Source organism: Zootoca vivipara, chromosome 4, assembly GCF_963506605.1.
Source record: "Zootoca vivipara chromosome 4, rZooViv1.1, whole genome shotgun sequence".
Classification (NCBI taxonomy): Eukaryota; Metazoa; Chordata; class Lepidosauria; order Squamata; family Lacertidae; genus Zootoca; species Zootoca vivipara.
In genome coordinates, this window is record NC_083279.1 from 27,984,749 (window position 1) to 28,006,812 (window position 22,064).

Here is a 22,064-nt window from a genome sequence, read left to right on the forward strand (position 1 = left end):
GACCTTGTAGAAAACTAGTTCTGTGTCAACCAACTACTATGCTAGAGACATCTAGTGGTTACTAGCCAGAACTGAAGCCAGCCTTTGATGCCAGGTGCCCAACCCTGTAACACTCAGCAAGGTGAAATTATGACTGTATGTGAGGAGCAGGTTACCTGTAGCAACTAGCCAGGTACGGAAATCAATATTGCAGTGTCTCTACTGACGCACAGTTATCTGCTGTCATATTAGCTTTACTGCACTGATGAGTCTCAGACCCAGAGCTGAGGTTTAACCACGCAGTGACACAGTGGAAACAGGGCAGTCTCGAGCAGGTCGCACGCCCTGGTGCTGAGGGGCGGAGATCGCTCCGGTGCCTTCGCCCTCGCAGGGTGCAGCATGGTTTTCGTGCTGTTTTGCCGCGCGGTGCCCTGCCTACCGGCCCAGTGCCCTGGCACACCGCGCCACCGGGGGTCTACCTAGAGCCGGCCCTGAGTGGAAACAACATCTTCGTGATCATTCTCTTACTTTCATACCTGTGAAATAACTCTAAATATCCAGTGTCATGATTAGGACCTAGGATATTGACATTCAAGTCCTGACTCAACTATGAATCCCAATAGCTGTCCTTAGACCAGTCACTATATCTCTCTGATTGACCTACTTCACAAGGTGTTTTTTTAAAAAAACAAACAAAAAAAACTGCAGGTGAGGGATTGTGCTCCCTAGAAGAAAGGTGGGATAATGATGAAACCTGGACACAATTGTCATATTTGAATTGAGAGTGAGCATATTTGAATGTGCAGAGTGAATTCCTCTCATGTGCATTCATCAGTTCAATGATGGTTTCTGAAAAGGACTAAGCAAAGATTTCCACAGTATACACATAACACCATGTGTTCAACGCTTCGCTACGTGACCATGCATACCAGGGTCAATGAAATTTCCTGCAAGAAAGCAATATTCACAACATGGGAGAATTTATCTTATGTGAAAACACCCTGTAAATTTGCATGGTCAACTTAATTTCAGGAAACCTTACAGCACATCCCATTTTCCAACTGCTCCTATTGCATTTCCTTGCTTATAATCATGTCTTCTCTGTACTGTGGGCTGTTCATAAAATGTGCCACCACTCATCGAGAGAAGAGAAAGGGAAGCAAAAATTGGGATAGACAGCATTGGTTAAAACAAAGATGTGTGACTTGCAGGACTAGGCACTGAACCTCCCATACCCCATCCATACCTCTGTTTCATTCATGACTTCTAGGCTCGGGGCGGTTTTTCTTTTGTCCCACTGCTTTGCCTGGAAAAACTTGGTGCTTACTGCTGAATCAGAGCAAGGCCAATTGGGATATATATATGGAAAGAAGATACCAAGTTCACCGTATGTTATAATTTGAAAGAAAATGTGATGAAAATGTTTTATGGATGGTACCTGACCCTGGCCAAATTGGCCAAAATGTATATATATATATAAATCAAATATTTGTTGGAGATGTAAAGAAGGGGAGGGTACCCTAATGCACATGTGGTGGGACTGTGTGATGATATGAGAATTTTGGGATATAATATATAACAAACTTAAAAAGATTCTTAAATTCTCCTTCCAGAAAAACAAAACAAACCAGAAGCCTTTCCGCTAGGCATCATGTCCACTGAAATTCCAAAAAACTTTAGAAATATATTTATGTACTGTACACATCCATGGCGGCTAGAATTCTAGTAGCAAAAAACTGGAAGGGTGAATCAATTCCTACAAAGCTTGACTGGCAGGCGAAGATGATAGAATACTTAGAACTTGTGAAAATGACTGGGAGAATAAGAGGAAGCTCAAACCAGAAAGTGTGTAAAGAGTGGACAATATTTAAAGAATATTTAAAACAATATTGTGGAAATGTAAATCTTCTGACAGGTCTAGATTGAATCTTGAAGATTAAAAAGAAAGTGATAAATGTAGATAATTTCAGATATGTAATAGATACAACAGGAAGTGTGTATAGGCTAAGAACACGCTGAAAGCACAAAGAGGTGAATCGTAAGTCAAAAGAGTGTGTGATGTTAGTTGATGTGTTGTTAGTTAAGGTCTAGTGTTGTTATTGTGGTCTTGACCTTTTTCTCTGTTTGTCCCAATTCTTCTTCTTCTTTTCTTTGATCTCTTATGTAAATGTTTTGCAATAAAAAATATCTCAATAATTTTTTAAAAATAGGCCAATTGGGGTTTTTTTGTGCTTGCAAATATATTGAGGGAGCTTATAGGCAATTTAATGTTGGATTTCTCAAAGAATGCAAGTTGAGAAAGAAAAATGAGAGAATGGTGATGGAACGCCTAGGGCATGAGAATGTACAGCCATGTTTTGCTGCATGTCACGTTTCTATACTAAATTCCCATTTTACACATATACTGAAGTCTGGGGATGAATTTAGGAGAACAGGCCTCTGATCCCACTTTACCTTGGTAATTGGGGTCATTCTGGAAAATGGTATTGAGAAAGCCAATTGGTTGTTTTGTTTTGTTTTTTTCCAGTAAACAGAGAGTCTTCTTGGGGAAAGATGTGGGAGAAAAGGAAAAAAACCTATTGGATGCATGCTTAGAAGTCACAGACCAAATGGAAGAAACTGTGGGACAAAGGAAAGTGTAGATGAGTCCTAGAGAAAGTAGGGCATGTTCAAAGGTCTTTACTCAAAATTCTAGTCCTTTCCATGAAACCAAATGCCAAGGGTGCCAGGGCACAATGTGGTGTTGAATTTGCCAACAATGGAAAGGTGCCCACAATAAGGTGTTACACATATCATATTTAGCCTCTGACTAAGCACGGATATAACTGGAGATTATACAAACCACTATCTTGAAACTACTGAAGTCACATTTCTGCCATTGAGACTTACCAATGAATACACTTTTATTAGGGAGTAAGTTGAACACAGCCTGTAAGTTGGGAACCACAATCTCATTCCAGTAACGGAGACGGTACAAAAACACTTATTTGTCCAAAGTTTATTCCAGCAGGTGGGCATTACCCCCGATGCATGTAATAATTATCAATAAATAGTTGTGTTATGAAAGCATGGCATAGCTCAACTGCACTCAGCACCTTTTACTACTACAAAATACTGACTTCTATAAGGATATTTCCATTTATGAGTGAATGACAACCACACTTTAACATATGATGTTTGACCATTGGGCCACAAAGTCTGTTCAAACCGCCAATGGCTCTCTGTGGTTTCAGGTCAAGGTTTCTCTCAGCTCCACAGCCCAACGTCCTTTTAAGGCTTAGGAAGGTTCTGTATTTGATACATGTTCTCTAAAACTGAGCTACAGCCCCTCTCCTGACAAGTCTTCAGTTTAGGGAAGTTCTTTCCCAAATCTTCCTCCATTTTTTTGTCCAATTTGTCCTCCCTGCAGTGGCATTTTTCTTATCCGTGCCCAATAACCAAAGGGGGGGAAACCGACGCCACTTGTCTTCCGCTCCATTGGGATGTTTCGCTGGCATGTGACGCAGCAGTTTCCTCCAGAATTGCTTATCCACAGTGGGAGAGGTAGATGTTTTCCAGGTAACCCTGGGCAAAACCCTGAGAGCTATCTTCACATTGTGAGGTAACGACTGTGGCTGCTGGAAAGACTTGAACTGAATTAGGATGAGTTTTATTGCCTTGTCTTCCAGCACAGTGTTGACGGCTGTTTCGAGCTCAAAGAGGGCCGGGCCGTTGACATAGCTTGGGCTTAACACCACAATTGCCCGTCTGCTCTTCTTGATAGCGTTTACAATGTCATCGGTGTATGCTGGGAAAAGGGACAAAAATATTCTTACCAACTTATTATACAAAACACGCTGCCTCCCTGCAGATATTCTTATACCCTGGCACAGAGTGGTGAATGCAAGGATGATGAAAAGCATCTGTGGTGAAGAATGGCAGAAACTGGAAGGTGCCTTTATGGTTACTGGCTCGAATGTGCTTTAAACCTGATGGGCAAGGGAATGTTGAAGAGTTCCATTCCTCATTCCAGTCCTACTTCCGACTGACATTCTAGCCACATATACCACACTCCAATCCATCACAAAAGCTGTTTCTAAGGGTTGTGTAAGGGGCAGAATAAGGGTTTCTTTTCCAAACCCACCATGGCCCAGAACCAGCTGGAGTCTTTGAGCCTTGAGAAGGAGAAAAAAGAAAACCCCTTCCAAGCTGAAAACCTGCAATTCGTCTCCCAAACCCAGCCTTGTTTTGCTTTCTTAAAGCATGAAATAAAATGTTTCACAACTTTTTTAGGAAGAGGGAGGAATTGTCATAGCTGCCAAGTTATCCCTTTTTTACAGGGATTTCCCCTTATGCTGAATAGGCTTCCTCGCGAGAAAAGCGAAAACTTGGCAGCTATGAGGAATTGTGCTTGCAAACCATTTGTTCCATCCCATAGGAACTAAGAATAAGCATGTCTGTGAGTTAGAAGTATTAGTTATCTTATTTTGTAAAAATTATATACCTGGTTGTTGTTGTTGTTTACACACACACACACACACACACACACACACAACCCTCAAAGCTATTTACAAAAAAAAAATTAAAAAGGTAAATCTCACTGAGTTTAATGAGGCTCACTTCCAGGTAAATAAAAGTATAGGATTGTAACCTGAGGCACAAATTCAGTGGCTGCTTCCTTGTCCTATTTTCTCATTGAAAATCACCCTCCCCAAAGCAGGACAGGAACACTGGCAGATTTTAGGGCAGTGCAAGTGGTTTCTGCTGCACTGGGCGTCAAGCCTAGGGGGCGCTGTAGGGCGCCACAACTATGGCATAGTGAAGCGAGCAGAACAGAAAGTGAGAGGTGAAGGGATGCCAGTTTTGCTGTATATGCAAATCTACATGTGGACATTAGGGGCAGATAAAGTTTCCTAACAAAAATATACAGTAAGTGTTTGACGAGTTGGTTTTATTATTACGCAGTTATGTGAGATGTTACCTCCTCCTGGAAGGATGTCCCGTTCAGTGAGGCATAGCTTATATTCATATTTGTTTTCTAAAACTTGAGGGAGAATCTCCAAGGCAAACGTTTCCTCATCGAGTAGCGTGTGATATGCTTCAGGGAGATCTGGTTTTGCACAGGACACAAATGCATCAAATTCCTTGCCATCTAAAAATTTAAAAGGACAAAGTTAAATGAAGCAGCGAAGAAGCAAACATCCTTTAAAGAAAGATGAGATGTGAGAAAAGACGGGAGGCAACAACATTTTTTCTGAAATAGTGGGGTGTGACGATGGAAGAGGAGTCTTTGCTGAATCCCCCCCCCCATTTTTCCACTTAAAGGAGACCAGCCGTAGAGATGGTAAAAAATACTACTGAAAGTGCAATGGAAAATGTTAAAAAGTGAAAGGCAAATTAAAATTCCCCCCTCGTTTCTTAGCAGGCACATCTCACTTTCAAATCTCACTTTCAGCCATAACCTCTTTGAGTCAAACCACCATCTCTGGTATTCTGGGCAAACTGTACCTTAGGTGCAAATATGCCTTGCCAAAACAGCTAGTTATTCCATATTGAACAGAGCAGGGACATTCATCAAGATAAAGTGCTTTATTTGCGTTATAACACTGTGACACCAGATGGCATTGTAGAGTGCCATCTTTTGCCAACGGGATTCCCCTGTATGAAGTTTACAACACATTTAACTGAATTGCCTTTTTTATGTTTCTAGATCCACCCCAGGGATTCTTAGTATATTGGTGTCACAACAGGGGGCGGTGGGGGGGGGGCGGTGCACCCCGGGTGCCATGTCTGGGGGTGTGTGACAAGAAGGCACCCTGCGGGGCTCAAGGCAACGTGAGCAGCCATTGCGCCGCCACAGCTGCATGTGCAGGATCCTCCGTTCGCGGCTGCAGCCACGAGCAGAGGATCTCGGGACCGCCTGCACAGTGCTGGAACAGCGGTGGCAGAAAAACCGCTATGTACAGCGCATATGCGGTGTCGCTACGTACAGCGCATGCACTGTATGTAGCGACACTGCATATGCGCTGTACATAGCGGTTTGTCGCCCCGAATGTCACGATGTCTTTGTTCGCCCATGGCCAGGCTTTTCAATGCCTTTTCCCCCCTTTGCTCTCCTCTCTTCCTCTTCTGTTTTTTCAACAAAGTTTCTCCCTTTGGATATCTAATACTCAGGGTTGTATTATATCCTGATAAAGCTTGTGGTGGCTGATCTCCATTGGAACTCTTAGGGCACAAAGGTCCATGGTAGGCAGAGGCAGAGCCAATGACAAGGCAGAGCCAACTGGTCCTATTTTTGTTCTCCATCTCTTCTTGGCCAAGTTCTAGAAGGGCATCCCTGGGACAGAGGAGGAGGAGGAGGAGGAGGAGGAGGAGGGGGAGGAGGAGGAGGAGGAGGAGGAGGAGGAAGCTGATGCTCCTCCCTGGATTGTTTATAAGACAGATGGCATTCTCTGTTCCCCCATGTCCCACCTGAAGGCTGGTGCCAGTATTTTCTCAGCACAGTCCAGATCTCTGCTCTTGGACATTTTGAATATTAAATATGGGTTTGTTTTTGTTTTTTGTAAAAGCGGAGTATTTTTTTTAATCAATATATTTGTATGGTTTCATTGCATGCATTGCTTTGATTGGCGTACGCTGCCCTGTTGTTGGCAGGTGGCAAATGAATTTAATGAATAAATTACGTTTTAAAATTACTTGCCAATTTTCATGCAAATATTTGTTACACAGTTGCCAATAAACCTTGAGCAGCTCAATGTAACAAAATAAGAGCATCTCATATGCTATTTCATGCATCCTGATATATATCATTGTTGTTGCTGCTGCTGTTCTGTTTTGTTTTCTACATGGGTACTATTTCTTGTTTCTTCCTGTTTATCATGTCTTATCTGGACACTTGCAATCTTGTACTTTCCCTTTTTCAATAAAGGATATATGAAAAAGAAAAAGAAACAAGAAACAAGAAACAAGAAAGAAAGATGGGAGGAAGGCAGAGGGCAGGTTGAGGCTGGTGGGGCAATGCCTCATTTACCCTAATGGAGCAGATCCCATAGGCTATTCTTTTGTCCATGACAGGGAATCATGGAACACAGTGATGTGTGTATAAAGACGTTTTTTGTTAGAAGTACAGGACTCCAAAGTGTAACAGTGAAGCTGATATTATTAAATAGGATAAAGAAGAGAGTAAAGCACCCGCTACCCTGCTAGGCATAGCGTGAAGAGCCACACCGAGGGTAAAAATATCACCCTCTTCTCCCTTCATATGCATGCAAGGAGAGACGGCTGTCCGTCTGCCGCACAAAAGTACAAAAATTGCCACTGCTGTTCTCAAAATGATGCGCTCACTCCTTGCCTGGCTTGTGAAAGGCCCCTGGGCAAACTGTGTCTTTTGGCTCGCGCAGGAGTGCAGGGCCAAAAGATGGGACATTTTGGGATCCAATCAGAAGCCAGGATTCTGGGGTGTCCCAGTAAAATCAGGGGTACGGCATCTTCATCTTTCAGAAATTAATCCTTAAAAACGCCAAACAATAGTTGGTTCTTAATCTGACCAGCAGAGGCCACTACAAGACAACAGAGTGTTAACTGCCGGTTTCTTACACTACAAAGGTACCTTTGCTGGGGCCAAGAAACTGAGGTAACTTTCACCTGTTAACAAATTCTCACATGAAAGTCACTCTCTTGTAGACAACTGAGTGAACCCCATGTGCAGACACACGTGTGTGTGTGTACATATGGTGCACACATTCTGGTAAACTGCGGTCAACCACAATATTCCAGAACATGTACATACCACACACATAGTATCTTCTTCATAGGTCATGACCTATTTTCTGGAAACTATGCTGTGCCCCAAACGGAAACGATTTCTATTTTAATAATGTGCCTTGCAACCTTAAGTAGAACATGTTGTCTCTCGAAATCCCTTTGAACCCACCCCTTTTGTACATAATCTGGGGCACTAGCAAGTGACCTTTCTAGTCTTCCAGAGAGTATTTTTAGATACTTTAAAGTATCTTCAATATCTTTCATAAATACAAGCTGCCTATGCAAGAATTTTGGAGAAGTAAGTGAGCGAGGCAGTCATATGGTCCAAGCCCCGATTAGGAATGGGTGAGAAAAATCAATTCAGTCCACATTTAAAGATGAACCTATCAAGTTTGCACTTATCCAAAACAACATAAGGACTGAAACACAGCCTCCCTCTGAAATTCACACTTATTTGAATTTAGTGGTGCAGTTCTCCAACCAGAAAATACATATATTATGAGAAAGTATGCATTAAAATTAATACATCAGTGAAAATGGGATTCTTTAGATTAGGGGAAATTGCTAGCAGCAATGCATACATTAGTCAAAACTGCATACAAAAATGTGTTTACTAAAAGAAATTGGCACTAAAATGCTAAATAATTTCCATGAGGATTCGGGGGAGAAATTTGACAAATTGATGCCAAGATGTGGGGAACTGGGTTTAAGATTGGAAAAATGAGAACCTGAGAAAACTTAAACCGACAGGTCCTTGTATCCATACATGCATCTACAATGCAGGATGAAACTACAGCATTCCTGCCCATCCAGCTTCTGCTTAAATACCTACAGCAAAGGACAGCTCATCACTTTCCAATGCCATCAGAAGTGTCTCCTAACATTTAACCACAATCGGCTTCTTTTCAGCACCCACCCCTTAGTTCTGGTCCCACCTTTGGAGCAATGTTATGTACTGAGCTTGGATCCTAGAACAATAGGCAAGTAGAATCCTAGAAGGCAGCATCCTGATTGGTCTTTAGGAGCTGCCCAATCCGGCTCCAGGAGGGGAGTTAAATCAGCCAATCACGCGGGACCCATTGTGTAAATAATGTAAATATAGCCAGAGGTTTTTGGGAAGACTCACTCCCTGTTTGCCATGAGCTGAAATAAAGAGCATGAAATCAACACTCGACTCCAAGTATATTTCAAGCAATGACAACAGATTTGTTCCATCTTCTGCAGGACAGCCTTCTCCACACACAGTATCTGAAGATGGCTATGTCTGCTCTTCATCTTAGCTTCTCCGGACTAGACTAAACATAACCAGGAAGGCAGAGCAAAATACAGTGGTACCTTGGAAGTCGAACGGAATCAGTTCCAGAAATCCGTTCGAATTCCAAAATGTTCAGAAACCAAGGCACGGCTTCTGATTGGCTGCAGGAAGCTCCTGCAGCCAATCAGAAGCTGCGCCAGATGTTCAGGTTCCAAGGAACATCTGAAAACCGGAACAATCACTTCTGGTTTTCGATCATTCGGGAGCCAAAATGTTAGACTCCCAAGGCTTTTGAAAACCAAGGTACAACTGTATTTAAAATAAAACAGTTTCACAACTGTTCTTTCTTCTTCAGAATTTCAGGTTTTTTTGTTTTACAAATCTTCCAGCTTTTTGACCTCATTTTATTTCATGAGGTTTTGTTTTTTCACCTGCCTTGTCCTTGAGCTTAATTGTCTCTTCACTCAGCTTTCTTTATGCTGGGCTAAACAGGCCTTTCTATACTAACAAGATCTTGCTCATCATTCTGGTATGTCTCCACCCACACCGTACAAAATTAGGAGTCCGCCTTGAGCAGTATTCCTTGAGAGGTCATGCTGCCTGATTCATACTGAAACACAACTCTTTCTGAGGACTTTCCCTTTCTTTCCTCCCTGCCACTTCCAAATGATGAGCTATGAGGTGACAGCAAAGGTATTATCACCGAGTCCCCAATTGCGTGACCTTAACATGTAGTATTTTTCAAAATCCCCCCAGAGCATGCACTCCATAATTTATAATTGCCCAGTTCTTCAACTGTGCACATAATGTCGTTTACAATTATATATTCAGGAAATGTCATAAATAAATGCAGAGTGATTTCTAAGAAAGTAAGCACAAAAGCAGAGGCCAAGAGTTAAATCCATGGTACAAACCCACAAATTGTGTCCCGCCCACTCAACACTCTGCTGTACACATCCTCTCAAACCTTGCATTAGTGCACAGCTAATCAAACTTATCTAGTAATTTTACATGACCTCTCAGGGTCCCTACAATTAGGCAGAGTGAGATCATCACATCAGGCAGTTGAATTAGGGCGTCATAGAAGAGCAGAAAATTAATAGTATTTAATTCATTGTTGTTTTGGCATATGTGGATTTTTCTACCTCACCTGCCAGAATAAGTGACCTGGCCCTGGGTGCTGTGTACAAAACTGTAGCTTTTTCTCAATCCATAATTGTTCACCCCAACATTCTGCTTTCACTCTAATGATTCTAGATCCTGCTGTCCACAAAGTTTTTTGCTTTATCCAGCTGAGTTCACCTTTTACCCTATGCTTTTAATGTCTCCGTTCTAAATCATCCCTTCCCAAATCTGCATTTATTTTTTATTTATTTTTAACTCACAGCATATGAGGTTTTATGTTAAAGGTAAAAAGGTAAAGGACCCCTGGATGGTTAAGTCCAGTCAAAGGCCTCTATGGGGTTGCAGCGCTCATCTTGCTTTCAGGCCGAGGGAGCCGGCGTTTGTCCACAGACAGCTTTCTGGGTCATGTGGCCAGCATAGCTGCCAAGTCTCCCGTATTCCCCGGGAAACCCCCGTTTTTCCAGCTGTCCCCAGCCGAAAAAATGGATTTTTTTGTTTTTTCCCGGTTTATTCTGGCACAGCTGCCATTTTGGAACTGGGCGGAGCATGCTCAGAAGCGACTTTTGATGCTGCTTTGCCCAGTTCCAAAATGGCTGCAGCGTGACTTCTGGTGCGGTGGCCATTTTGGAACAGGGCAGAGCAGCATCAAAAGTAGCTTCTGAGAATGCTCCGCCCAGTTCCAAAATGGCGGCAGCGCTACTTCCGGTCTGCTACTTCCGGTCCAGTCCCTTATTTCTCAGGCCGGAACTTGGCAGCTATGGTGGCCAGCATGACTAAACCGCTTCCGGCGCAACGTGACACCGTGACGGAAACCAGAGCACACGGAAACGCTGTTTACCTTCCTGTCCCAGCGGTAGGTACCTATTTATCTACTTGCACTCACTGGCCTGCTTTTGAACTGCTAGGTTGGCAGGAGCTGGGACAGATCAATGGAAGCTCACCACCGTTGCGGGGATTTGAACCGCCAACCTTCTGATCAGCAAGCCCAAGAGGCTCAGTGGTTTAGACCACAGCGCCACCTGTGTGCACCTTGTTTCCCAAAGCCAAGCACCACTGTTGGATGCTTAGAGTGAGAGAAGTGAGGAAGCAGGCAGCAGCAGAGCTCATCCTGCAGTCCTGTCACTATTCCCATATCATGTGCATTTCCCTGATGCCTCAACCCTCTACCTCTTGGCTCTGGGAAGCCAGGTGAGCAGCACAAACTGCTACTGGCGATCTTGTCCCGGTCACTAACCTCTCCATCTTACCTACCTCACAGGGTTGCTGTGAGGAAATAAGGGAACCTCGTACACCACCGTGCGTTTCCTGGAGCAAACACGGGGTACATGTGTCATAAATAAACAGAGAAGAGACCGTTCGCCGAAAAGATAATTGCCAAGGTAAGAAAAGTAGAACGCAAGCTCTTACTGCTGACAGTTTCATCTTTGGCCACATAATTCCGATATAACAGCACTATTTCAATCCAGTGCCGGTAAACCACCATACTTCCCAAAAAGATTAGGAATACAGTTGTCATGGAACAGCACAAAGTGAGCAGGAAGTGAAGAGCTAGAAGGAAGCAAAAATAAGAGAAGCATTTGTTTATTTTTGGTGGGGTTTGGTTTGTTCTCTTCTTAAATTTTGTTTGTAAGAAGATCAAGAGAGGCTGGAGTAGGGCATGTGAAGACCGAGATGCCAAATGGCTTTCCCAGGTAAAATAAAAAAAATAAAATTAAAATGATACCATCCTTTTCAGGTTTAGAATCTCAGAGCTGTCACAATTTAAAGAACCTCTCTGACGATCAGGAAACGGAAAGGCAATTTTAATCAAGGCCCAGGAGCATACCTGGGATATTATCCCAAATGTAACTTGTAAAATAAATAAAAAATAAAAGAACACCGCAAGCTAGGTGGTTTGCCAGTTTACCTCTTTCTGTTCTCTTCTTAAATCTGAACACCCCCGTGGTGTTCCCAATGGAGTTTTGAGCCAGGCAGACGAATTGGCTGCTTAAATCCTCTTCAGTTAAATTGGTCAGGTTGAAAGCAAGATCAAAGCAGCTGCCCTCTAGTTCCTTTGGATTGACCCTAAATAGAATAATGCTTTCGTCAGCCACTTGTAGCATTCATTCTCAAAGACTTACAGTAGTCCATGGTGCCACCAAACTCATATTTGTTTTCATATAGCATGGAGGTGATGGCTCTGATTTCTATAAAGGCAATGATGATGACCCAAATTGCAAAAATCAGGGCAGTTGCATAACTAGCAACCTCACGGAAACACAGGATTACAACGTCTCCCCTGGAGCCTGGCCAACGAACCCCTGTAGGAGCCATAGCCCATGAACACACTCTTTAGATTGAAAATATCCATTTGTTGCTTCCATTTATTTACTCTTACTAGCTATATAATCACAACCACAATAGTGTCATCAAATACAAAAACGCAAGATAAAAAATAGAATCTAATACCAGCAATGGTAAATAGGCCAGGACAGCAAATCTAAAAAGTACTTTGAAACATTGAAAATTCTTCAGAATATTTTTCTTTAAAGGTCTTCATTTGGTATGAAAAAGAACCATAACATCGGCTCCAGGAAAGCCTCTCTGGGGAAGGTATTCCATAACCAGGCTACCAACACTGAAAAGGCTACCTCTTCAGTAGCCACTCTATGGACCTCATTTGGTGAGGCCACCCAGAGAAAGATCATGGCTTACCCTCAAAGAATCCTGGGAACTGTAGACCTGTAATTTGTTAAGGGCACTGGGAATTGTTAGGAGACAATCCTCTCACACAGCTACAAATCCTAGAGTGCTTTAACAACAACCCCTCTTCCCAGGGAATTCATATCCTTAAACATTCTGCTGCCTTAAACATTACTGCTGATCTCCAGCCAAAGCTTGGACTGCATTATGCTTCCCATTCAGTTTACTGTATCCTCTTCCCTGTATCCTTTTCCCAAAAAGAGGACTTAAAGATTCACAGTTATGGAACTACTACCAAGACCAAGGTTGGAGTCACATGGAAAGAGAGAAATCCCATCTGTGTACGGGAGGAGAGGAAAACATGGAAGAACCTTCACTAATCCTCTTCCAGTTATATTAGCATTTTGATCACGTGCTACAACAGATTTCCCCAAACTATCATTCTCTATCGTTGGCCATGCTGGCATAGGCTGAAGGGAACTATAGTATGAAACTAAACAAGAATACTGTTTTGGCTCTACTGTTCTTTTGCTAGCTGCTTACATTCTACAAATACATGTATCCAATTTACATACCATTTTTGCTTTAGCAGTTGCTTCCTTTCACCGGTTTCTCTGTACCACTGAATCAAAGAGGAAGCATTTAGTTCAAAACCAAACTGCGCTCGGCATTTGAGCTCAAGCGGTTGCCCTGAGGAAAAACCACACGTAAAAATCGGTATGGACGCACATTTTTTAGATCTGAAGTAGAAGCATGGGGATGTGGGCTATTGGTTTGTGTTGTCGTTGATTATTGTGCATTTTGTGTTTTCTCCTGTATTTTTATGTTGTGAACCGCCCTGAGATCTACGGGTGAAGGGCGATATTGTTGGTTGTTGTTGGCCATCTGTCCAGTGGATGGAGTACGCCTCTGGGGTGAAGTCAAACCACTGCGCTAGCAGCACCAAAATGACCTTCCCAAGGCACAAACCTAGCCAGTGTGTATGGCGGTCCTGGGCTGCTCAAACAACAAGACCCCCTCTTAGCCTTGCTGATGTGGTCCAAAGGAAAGCAGAGTGATATGTTTGGCACCAGCTTGGCTGCAGGGGTTGCTGGAAGGAGGCATACAAGACACCATCCAACCGTCTTAGGGACTCCACTATGGATTTGTGTAGGGTTTATACCAGGCATCCCCAAACTTCGGCCCTCCAGATGTTTTGGACTACAATTCCCATCTTCCCCGACCACTGGTCCTGTTAGCTAGGGATCATGGGAGTTGTAGGCCAAAACATCTGGAGGGCCACAGTTTGGGGATGCCTGGTTTATACCTTAGCCTTTTCTCCTCCAGGGGTTTAGGATCAGAGTTATCCTTCTTCTAAATGGGCTACCTTCTCAGTTTTTTTACAAGCCCCATTTGCCCCTCTATAGTGCATGCAGAAACCGCCTTTTTGACCATTGGGCCTAATATTCGTTTCATCTACTCAATCCGCCAGAGCCTGTCTTTGCATGCAAGAAAAGTCCCCTAACTCACTGGAAGGTGTGTCCCTGCCACTTATCGGGAGGTAGAGGGGAGAGGCTGGAGAAACATTGCCATGGAGACAATCTGGTGCTCCCATTGGTGTGCCAATGTGCCTGTTACTGCAAACCCTCCCCTACCCCACCCCAATAAGTAGGAACAAAATGCCTCCTGAGAAGCTAGCATTGCAGCTCTGCCTCACCAGGAGAGTTGCTTCAACTTCATCCTTTTTCACCTTTTGGAAATGGAGCCCAGAGGCTTTATCTAACTCCCTACCCATCCACACAAAGCATCAGCTTCCTCGCGTGAGAAAAAATGGGAAGATGGCATCATGGTTTTTGCCTTTGACGTGCTGGAGGGATGGATGCCTCACTTTGTCCAATCGCTATGCCAGGCCTGAGCTAACCAAATGCTTAGGAGGAACCCATAAGCAGAACATGAGCTCCATAGTAGTCATATATAATAATATTTGATATAATAATCATCAGAACTTCTTTTTCATCCTGAACTCACCAGAACTCAGTTCCAGCACCTCTCAGGTGGGCGCCTTTGCTAGTCTAAAACAACGAGGGAGGTGTTCCTTGTGAGTTCCAGCACCTCTTTTTCTAGAAAGATAGCACTAATAATAGCACTGGATTATTGTTTCCGTGCGCTGCTCTGGTTTGCCAGAAGCGGCTTAGTCATGCTGGCCACATGACCCGGAAGCTGTACGCCGGCTCCCTCGGCCAGTAAAGCGAGATGAGCGCCGCAACCCCAGAGTCGTCCGCAACTGGACCTAATGGTCAGGGATCCCTTTACCTATTGCCAACATTACAAAACAAATTAAGAACGTAGTCAGCTTACCAAGTTCTACTTCAAGGATTCTCACACCACTGGGATCCAGAACCTCTGGGCGATTGAGAGTGTCTTGTGCTACAATATGAAAAAAAGGGGTCTATTAGGGAATTTCCAATGAGCCTTTTGCATGTAGAATTAATAACCAGATTAAACATGATGTGATAAAATCAATGGCTAAATCGCAGGCAATACTTTTTTGTTTGTGGAGAGAGAGAAGGGCATCAAATAGCCATAAATGGATATACTGTGCAATTAGGCATGTCATGTTATTTCCATGGAGACTCAAAGAAGCTTTCTATGGCTCCTGGAAGCAACTTAAAATCAAATACATAGGTCACAGGGTGATTCATTAGCATACACATCGTATTTTTAAAGCTCTATATATCCTAAACAGCAAAGGCAGCTGTGTCAGCTTTTAAGGGGAGGGGGGAATCCAAAGCCTTTATTAGGACTTGCGAACTATTTTGTAACCTTTTAGTTGGCCAAATTAAAGGTATTGCATTAATAAGGATTTAGGAATTTTTTTATGATGCAGTATATTGTAGAATACATACAAAGCACATTGTTACTTCCCAGGAAAATTATTTAATGTAATCTTGTATTTACAGTAGTCTGATATGACAGGTTCAGTCAACCTACACAAATAGCATTTATAGATATTAGTTTTTTCCCTTTAAAGATATAAATGGAAGAGACCAAATGGAAATCATAGGAGACAATGTAATATAATACAAGTGCCAGAATATAAAGCATTAGATCAGAACCATTTATTAAGCTGGATGTAAAGTGACTTGGCAGTGGAAGACAGGAGTGCCTGGCGTGCTATGGTCCATGGGGTCACGAAGAGTCAGACACAACTAAACAACAACAACAACAAAGTGACTTACCAATGATAGTTACGTTTACTACTGTTCTCATTGTCCACTGGGTATTGTTGTCAGTCAGTGTATAATCACATACATAAGTACCATTATCTGCATCGTAGACATGATATAATACTATACTATCATCCTCAAATCTCAGGTGTGGTCTTTTATCCTTTTGAAGTCTCACTTTTAATCCATTCTAAGGAGCGAGAGAAACAAGCAAACATTGCAATGTCCTGTAAAACAGGAATTGGCAGCTGACATAGGCTGAATCTATTGAGCTGATCTATACTCCTCCTTCCTCCAAGTTACCAACCCCCTCCCTTTATCTTCCATAATTTTTAAAATGGCTAGGAGAATCAATGTGAGAGACAGAAGCACCCCTCTTCCTCTTGTTGGTATAGCTCCATCTCTTTCTCCTACATCTCGGGGGGGGGGGGGAATGGCTCAGGAAAATAAAAGAGGCACAGCTAAATGAGTTTGAGGATGAAGAGCAGGATTGGAGAACCTGCAGCCCTTCAGATGTCCCTGGACTGCAACTCACATCAGCTCTGTGTCTGATGGTAGTTGGAATTCAACAATGCCTGGAAAGCTAGATGTTCCCCATCCGGGATGCAGGGAGATTCTTCTTTTCCTGTTTCAGTGTTGCTCCCTCCCTTCACAAACCCATCTCACTCCCTCTCCCACCATTCCTGAACCAGTCTAAACATCTGGTCATGGGGGTGATGTTTCAAGAGTAACTTTACATTCCCTCCCCATGTCCAGTAATCTTCAGCTTTGGATCTCCAGAAGCTGTTGAAATTAATCTCCCCTTCTCCCTAGCAGCCTAGCCAATTGTCAAGGGTGGTGGGACCTGTAGTCCAAGCATGACTGAGGATACATGGTTGAACAACACAGCCCTAGTCCTGTCATAAGGGCTACCATGCATTTTGCAAGTGTAAACAACCCAGATGGAAAGGAAACTTGTTGGAAAGCCATTCAGTCTGCCCACCATTTCTTGACTTCAAATCCCTTCCCATGTTCTCTTCCCTGCCACAGGGTTTCAAACAGAGCATTTTGAGGGGTTGTGCATGGGTTCAAAAGTGACATAGAATGGGAATCGTGAGGACAGGGTAGCCACCTCAAATATTGACTTGAAAAAACCATACAGATCTATAGTGCCAAATTTCATGTGTAGCCTGTGACTCAAAGGTCTTTTAACAGCACATTAACTTTGGAGCAAGATCTATAAAGCAAACCATTACAAAATTGAAATAGGCTTTAAAAAATATTTACAAAAATGACTCCGGTGAATTTTGACATCCACACTTCACCAAACGCCCTTGGCTATGTCTTTTCAAGTTTATTATACCTGTGCTCTCTCAACATGTCATCATTTACCAAGATACTAATCCAGGCAACAGAGTGATTCATTTATTAAATAACTGTATGTGGAAATAGTTTTAACCCATTACAGTACCAGAGAGCAACTTTCCCTCACCCACACTCACCACAAGTATGTTTGTCGCAAGTAAGTGTGACTCAGATTGATAAAACAAAGTGCTCTAAAGATAGTGGCGCCCTTACCTTGTACCAGTTAACTTCTGACGGCTGAAAATCACTGTAACAGCTTTTTCCTGGACAAGGAATAGATCCTTTTCTGAGAACAAGTAGGTTCAAGTTACTCACGCTACTACCTGAACAATTGGCCATCTTCCTTGTTTGAACATCTATGAAAATACTGGCACACTTGCTTTTCCTGTGTGACACGAAAAGAAAACACATGTAAAATCATAAAGAGAAACCTAGATTGTGAAAAGTGATACAAACTGGACTAGATATATTGATACTGATATATCAATTTATTGATATATATTGGACTAGATATATTCAATCAATCAGGCTTCCCCAGTCTGATGCCTTCCATATGGTTTGGACTTCAACTCCCATTAGCCATAGTCAGCATAGCCTTGCTGGCTAGGACTGGTGGGAGCAGTAGTTATTTATTTACATGCCACTAAACCTCTACAAAGTTTACCAAAAATATACATTAAAATGACTGATAACATCCAACGTTAAAAAACAAGTTAGCCCAACAATTTTCAAAATAAAATCAGCAGTTTAAAAACATACATTAAAAAATAAAAGTACATGTTAATATATGTAATAAATTTACATGTCTGGGTAGGCTTGCTCAAACAAAAAAATCTTTTTGGCAGGTGCTGAAAATGATTGCCTAAGGTCAACGGGCAGTGAGTTCCAAAGGGTCAATTTATTTCAAGGGTAGAAAGAGCATTACATCGAGTGTGCCAGGCTGGGGAAAAGCTGCTTTAGTCACCATGTGGCAATGCATTCTAAGATCCGTAAGTGATTCCTGTCCCTTCTCCACACTGCTACTTCCAGTACACACACACACACACACACACACACACACTAAAAATGCTAGATCCTGAGAATAAGGAAAGCCTTGGGGATGGTGTGGGTTATGGTGCAGAGAAGAGCAAAATGGAGATGAAGTTGGCAGGAATCACAAAAACTCCTTTGTGTGAGTGGAATTGCCTTTCCAACTGGGACAAGACATCGTTGGATCCTAGCCTATCAATTTAGCACTAACTATCATTTCAAAGATACTATTAACATAATTTGTCCAGGACACGGGTGGCACTGTGGGTTAAACCACAGAGCCTAGGGCTTGCCGATCAGAAGGTTGGTGGTTCGAATCCCCGCGACGGGGTGAGCTCCCATTGCTCGGTCCCTGCTCCTGCCAACCTAGCAGTTCGAAAGCACCTCAAAGTGCAAGTAGATGAATAGGTACTGTTCTGGCGGGAAGGTAAACAGCGTTTCCATGCGCTGCTTCTGGTTCGCCAGCTGTACGCCTGCTTCCTCGGCCAATAAAGCGAGATGAGCGCCACAACCCCAGAGTTGGTCAGGACTGGACCTAACGGTCAGGGGTCGCTTTACCTATACCTATCATTTCAAGGATACTATTAACGTATTTTGTCACGATGAGATAATAAGGTACTAAGGTGATATGTAACATTTAGGTTTAAAAAAAAAGTCTGAATAGTGAACATTTGTAAAATGTTGTTTTAAATAACAATGGTGGTTTTTTTAATAGAACTTGTCCAGAGAATGTATCAAGATATAAACAACAAAGTCAAGTGCTATTTGATTTGGAATGTGTTTAAGTGGACAGAGTTCATATTTTTTTTGTACAGTACTTAATAACATAATACCCTGAGAGGCTCCTGAAAGCACAAAGATGAGATATAAGCCTTTTAAAATGAATGATCCGGCTTCATTAAGCACAATTAATTCTCTCTCTTTTTTTCCAAACATGAAGTTGATGCTTACATTTCTTCCCCTTTAACAAATGAGACTTAAAAGTGTTTAACTGGGTGGACCACACTGAATGTAATTAAGAAATAAATAGTAATAATGATGAAGAAAATAAGCACTCCGTAGAATTCTCAAAACAGTAGTGCACACATCCACAAAAGGTCCGACTGAGATGTGTCATGGCAACTGACCTATTCTTGCAGACATATGTTCCAGAATGTTGAACTGTTATTGGATTAAACCAAAGGGCATTTCCCTGCAGTCTGGGGTTGGTGGTTTCTTTTCTGACAAGCACTGGGTCTCCCCCATCTCTTGATCGCCAGATCCACTGAAGCTGGCTTTCATGAAGACGAGAAAAGTTAAAAATTGAGGCAGAGTTCTCTGGTGGTACGTCACATGACACAACAAATGCCTGGCCACTAATGGCCCGGTACTTCACATCAGGTTGTTTGCGAAGACATTCTGAAAAGATAAAGAGATCTGTGCAATCAGGTAAAAGTTCCATTCTTGGGTCACTTCCAGACAACCTGTTCAAGCATTTGACTGTGGGGAGATTAAATGATGCTGCAGCAAGTATTTTCCTTCTTTTTCCCATCACTTATCACAAAAAAGAGAAACTATTCTGGGTTTGTTTCGTAACAGCTCCAAATCAGCTTTAACTGTGCAGCCTAAATTGGACAAGAAGTGATCGAATCCCACCAGTAAATAGTGGGGGGTGTCCTGTAAGTTCCCTGAGATTTTAATTCTTCTCGTCCCTTTAGAAAACTTTGCAGAATTTTATCTGAATATTCTCCACTGGTACCTAGGCAATGTGAAGGATGCAGAATTGTGGAGGCAACCAACAGACTTCCTGCTCCTGTGAAAAGGGGCTTTAGGGGGAAAATACAGAAGCTGTGCTACTGCCACTGCTAATTGTAGAATTCTGTATGTCAAAGAAAATACATTGAGTTGTCATTTACTTGAAGGCCTCCCCATGCAGAAATCGGGTACCATATCAAAACCTGTCACTGCAAAGATGACAGTTTTCAAACTTTTCAATGCAGGCATAAAACATGCAATGGTCTGTAAGCATTGCAGGGGGTTGGACTAGACGACCCTTGGGGACCCTCCCAGCTCTATGATTCTATGAAAATGTGGGCTGAGAGGGCTGTATCACCTTTATAAAAAAAGCATTTAATGCATGTTAAGGAAGAGTATAACACGGTGTCTTACCTCTAAAACCTCTGGCTTCTGCTCTTTCCATTAATGTCAGAAAAAGATAACAGAGTATTAGCATTGCTTTCTACCACTGCGTTTCTTCATTTGGCAATGAACCTTTGTGGCAGAGATAGCCTGATGTATTTCCCTGGGATTATTTTCTATAGCCATAAAACATAACAAAACAAAACAATAAGTGGCCAGCTCTCCTTGAAACTAACTCATTCCAGACAGCTGCTAGGTGGAAAGATAGTCCAGGCAAGCAGAGTATTTTATAGCCAATGGGAAAGGGCTTTGTAGTGGGAAAGTCAGGGGGTAGGAACCCTGAGGTCTAACAGATATTATTGGATTTCAACTCCCATCCAGGGCCGTCTCGCCCATTGACTCTAGTGGTGCAGGGTGCCGGGGCGCTCTGGGGGCTCTGAGGGGCGCCCCAGCAAGTGGGAGAGATGCGTGGCGGCCTCCCTTTTCCTTCCGCCAGCCGCGCCGCTCAGGGGAGAGCAGGGAGATAAGCGAGCGGAGCAGGGGCTCTAGGACCCTCACCCTGGCGCTGCGTTTCATTGGTAGAGCCGACGCCACATGGCAGCAGCTCTACCAATGAAACGCAGCGCCAGGGTCATCCCTGTTGGCGGGAAGGCTCGGATGCCTTCGCACAATCTGGGGCTCTCTCCGCTGGCTCCGTGGCGCCCATGGCCTCCGCTGCCGGACTGCAGGAGTGGGGCTGTCCCTGCTGGCTCCATGGGGGGGGAGAGCCATGAGGGGAAAGGGCTGTCCTTTCCCCTCTCTTAAAACTATGGAGTGGCCGGGATGCTGGGCCTCTCCGCAGGCCGCGCTCTTCCCTTCCCGACCCTGTGGCTCTCCGCTCAGCCGAGGCGGATCCCCGAGGCCTTCCAGCGCGGGGGAGACGGCAAGCGCCTCCAGGGAAGGGAAGAGCTTTCCTTTTAAAAAAAATGGAGGGGAAGAGCTGGAGGTCGAGATTTATTTATTTTTTAAGAGTGGGGGTGGGGGGCGCCCGAGGGATCCCTGCACCAGGGTGCCCAATGAGCTTAAGATGGCCCTGCTCCCATCGGAGGGTGATGGAGTTGCAGGGCAGGAACATTTGGAGGGCCGTAGGTTCTGCACCTCTTCTGTAAAGAAAGTATTATATCTGCAGCAGCTTAGTTCTATAACCTCCCCATCATATCAGGTTGGACCTGCTCAGCTAAGCAGAATCTCTGGCTCTCAGCCTTGGCTCCCGCACATGAGTCCTCCTTCCCAGAAGCTGCTTTCTATTTTGCAAAAACCTCTAGAGATTTTTGTTTTCGAAAGGCAAGGTAAGGAGCCACACCTCCCAGCAATTCACCAATTCTGGCCACCTTGAAAAATATCTAGAATGTCCCAAAGTAGGGCTGCTGTTTTTGCTCAAGCCCAGGAGTCACTGAAATCCCCCCCCCGGGGGGGTAGCTGCACTTTACAGGAGAAGGTGGGCATCAGTGGCTGTTGGGCGGTCTGCCTTTCAAGGAAACATCAGCCATTACCGATAAGCTTCCAAGAAATCTCAGGGTTCTCCAGAGTAAACCTTGAAGAAC

The 22,064-nt window shown here is 43.4% G+C and overlaps 1 protein-coding gene across 1 annotated transcript; it reads right to left on the bottom strand.

Moving 5' to 3' along the window:
- Positions 1-2,788: 2,788 nt before the first annotated feature.
- Positions 2,789-20,815, bottom strand: IL18RAP (interleukin 18 receptor accessory protein). The gene is given in 11 exon segments (XM_035116818.2): positions 2,789-3,357; positions 3,360-3,766; positions 4,940-5,110; positions 11,510-11,650; positions 12,009-12,166; positions 13,360-13,474; positions 15,122-15,190; positions 16,003-16,180; positions 17,548-17,719; positions 19,491-19,761; positions 20,512-20,815. Coding segments are annotated over 11 exon segments (1,854 nt in total). The 5' UTR covers positions 20,576-20,815; the 3' UTR covers positions 2,789-3,249.
- Between the last annotated feature and the right edge of the window lie 1,249 nt (positions 20,816-22,064).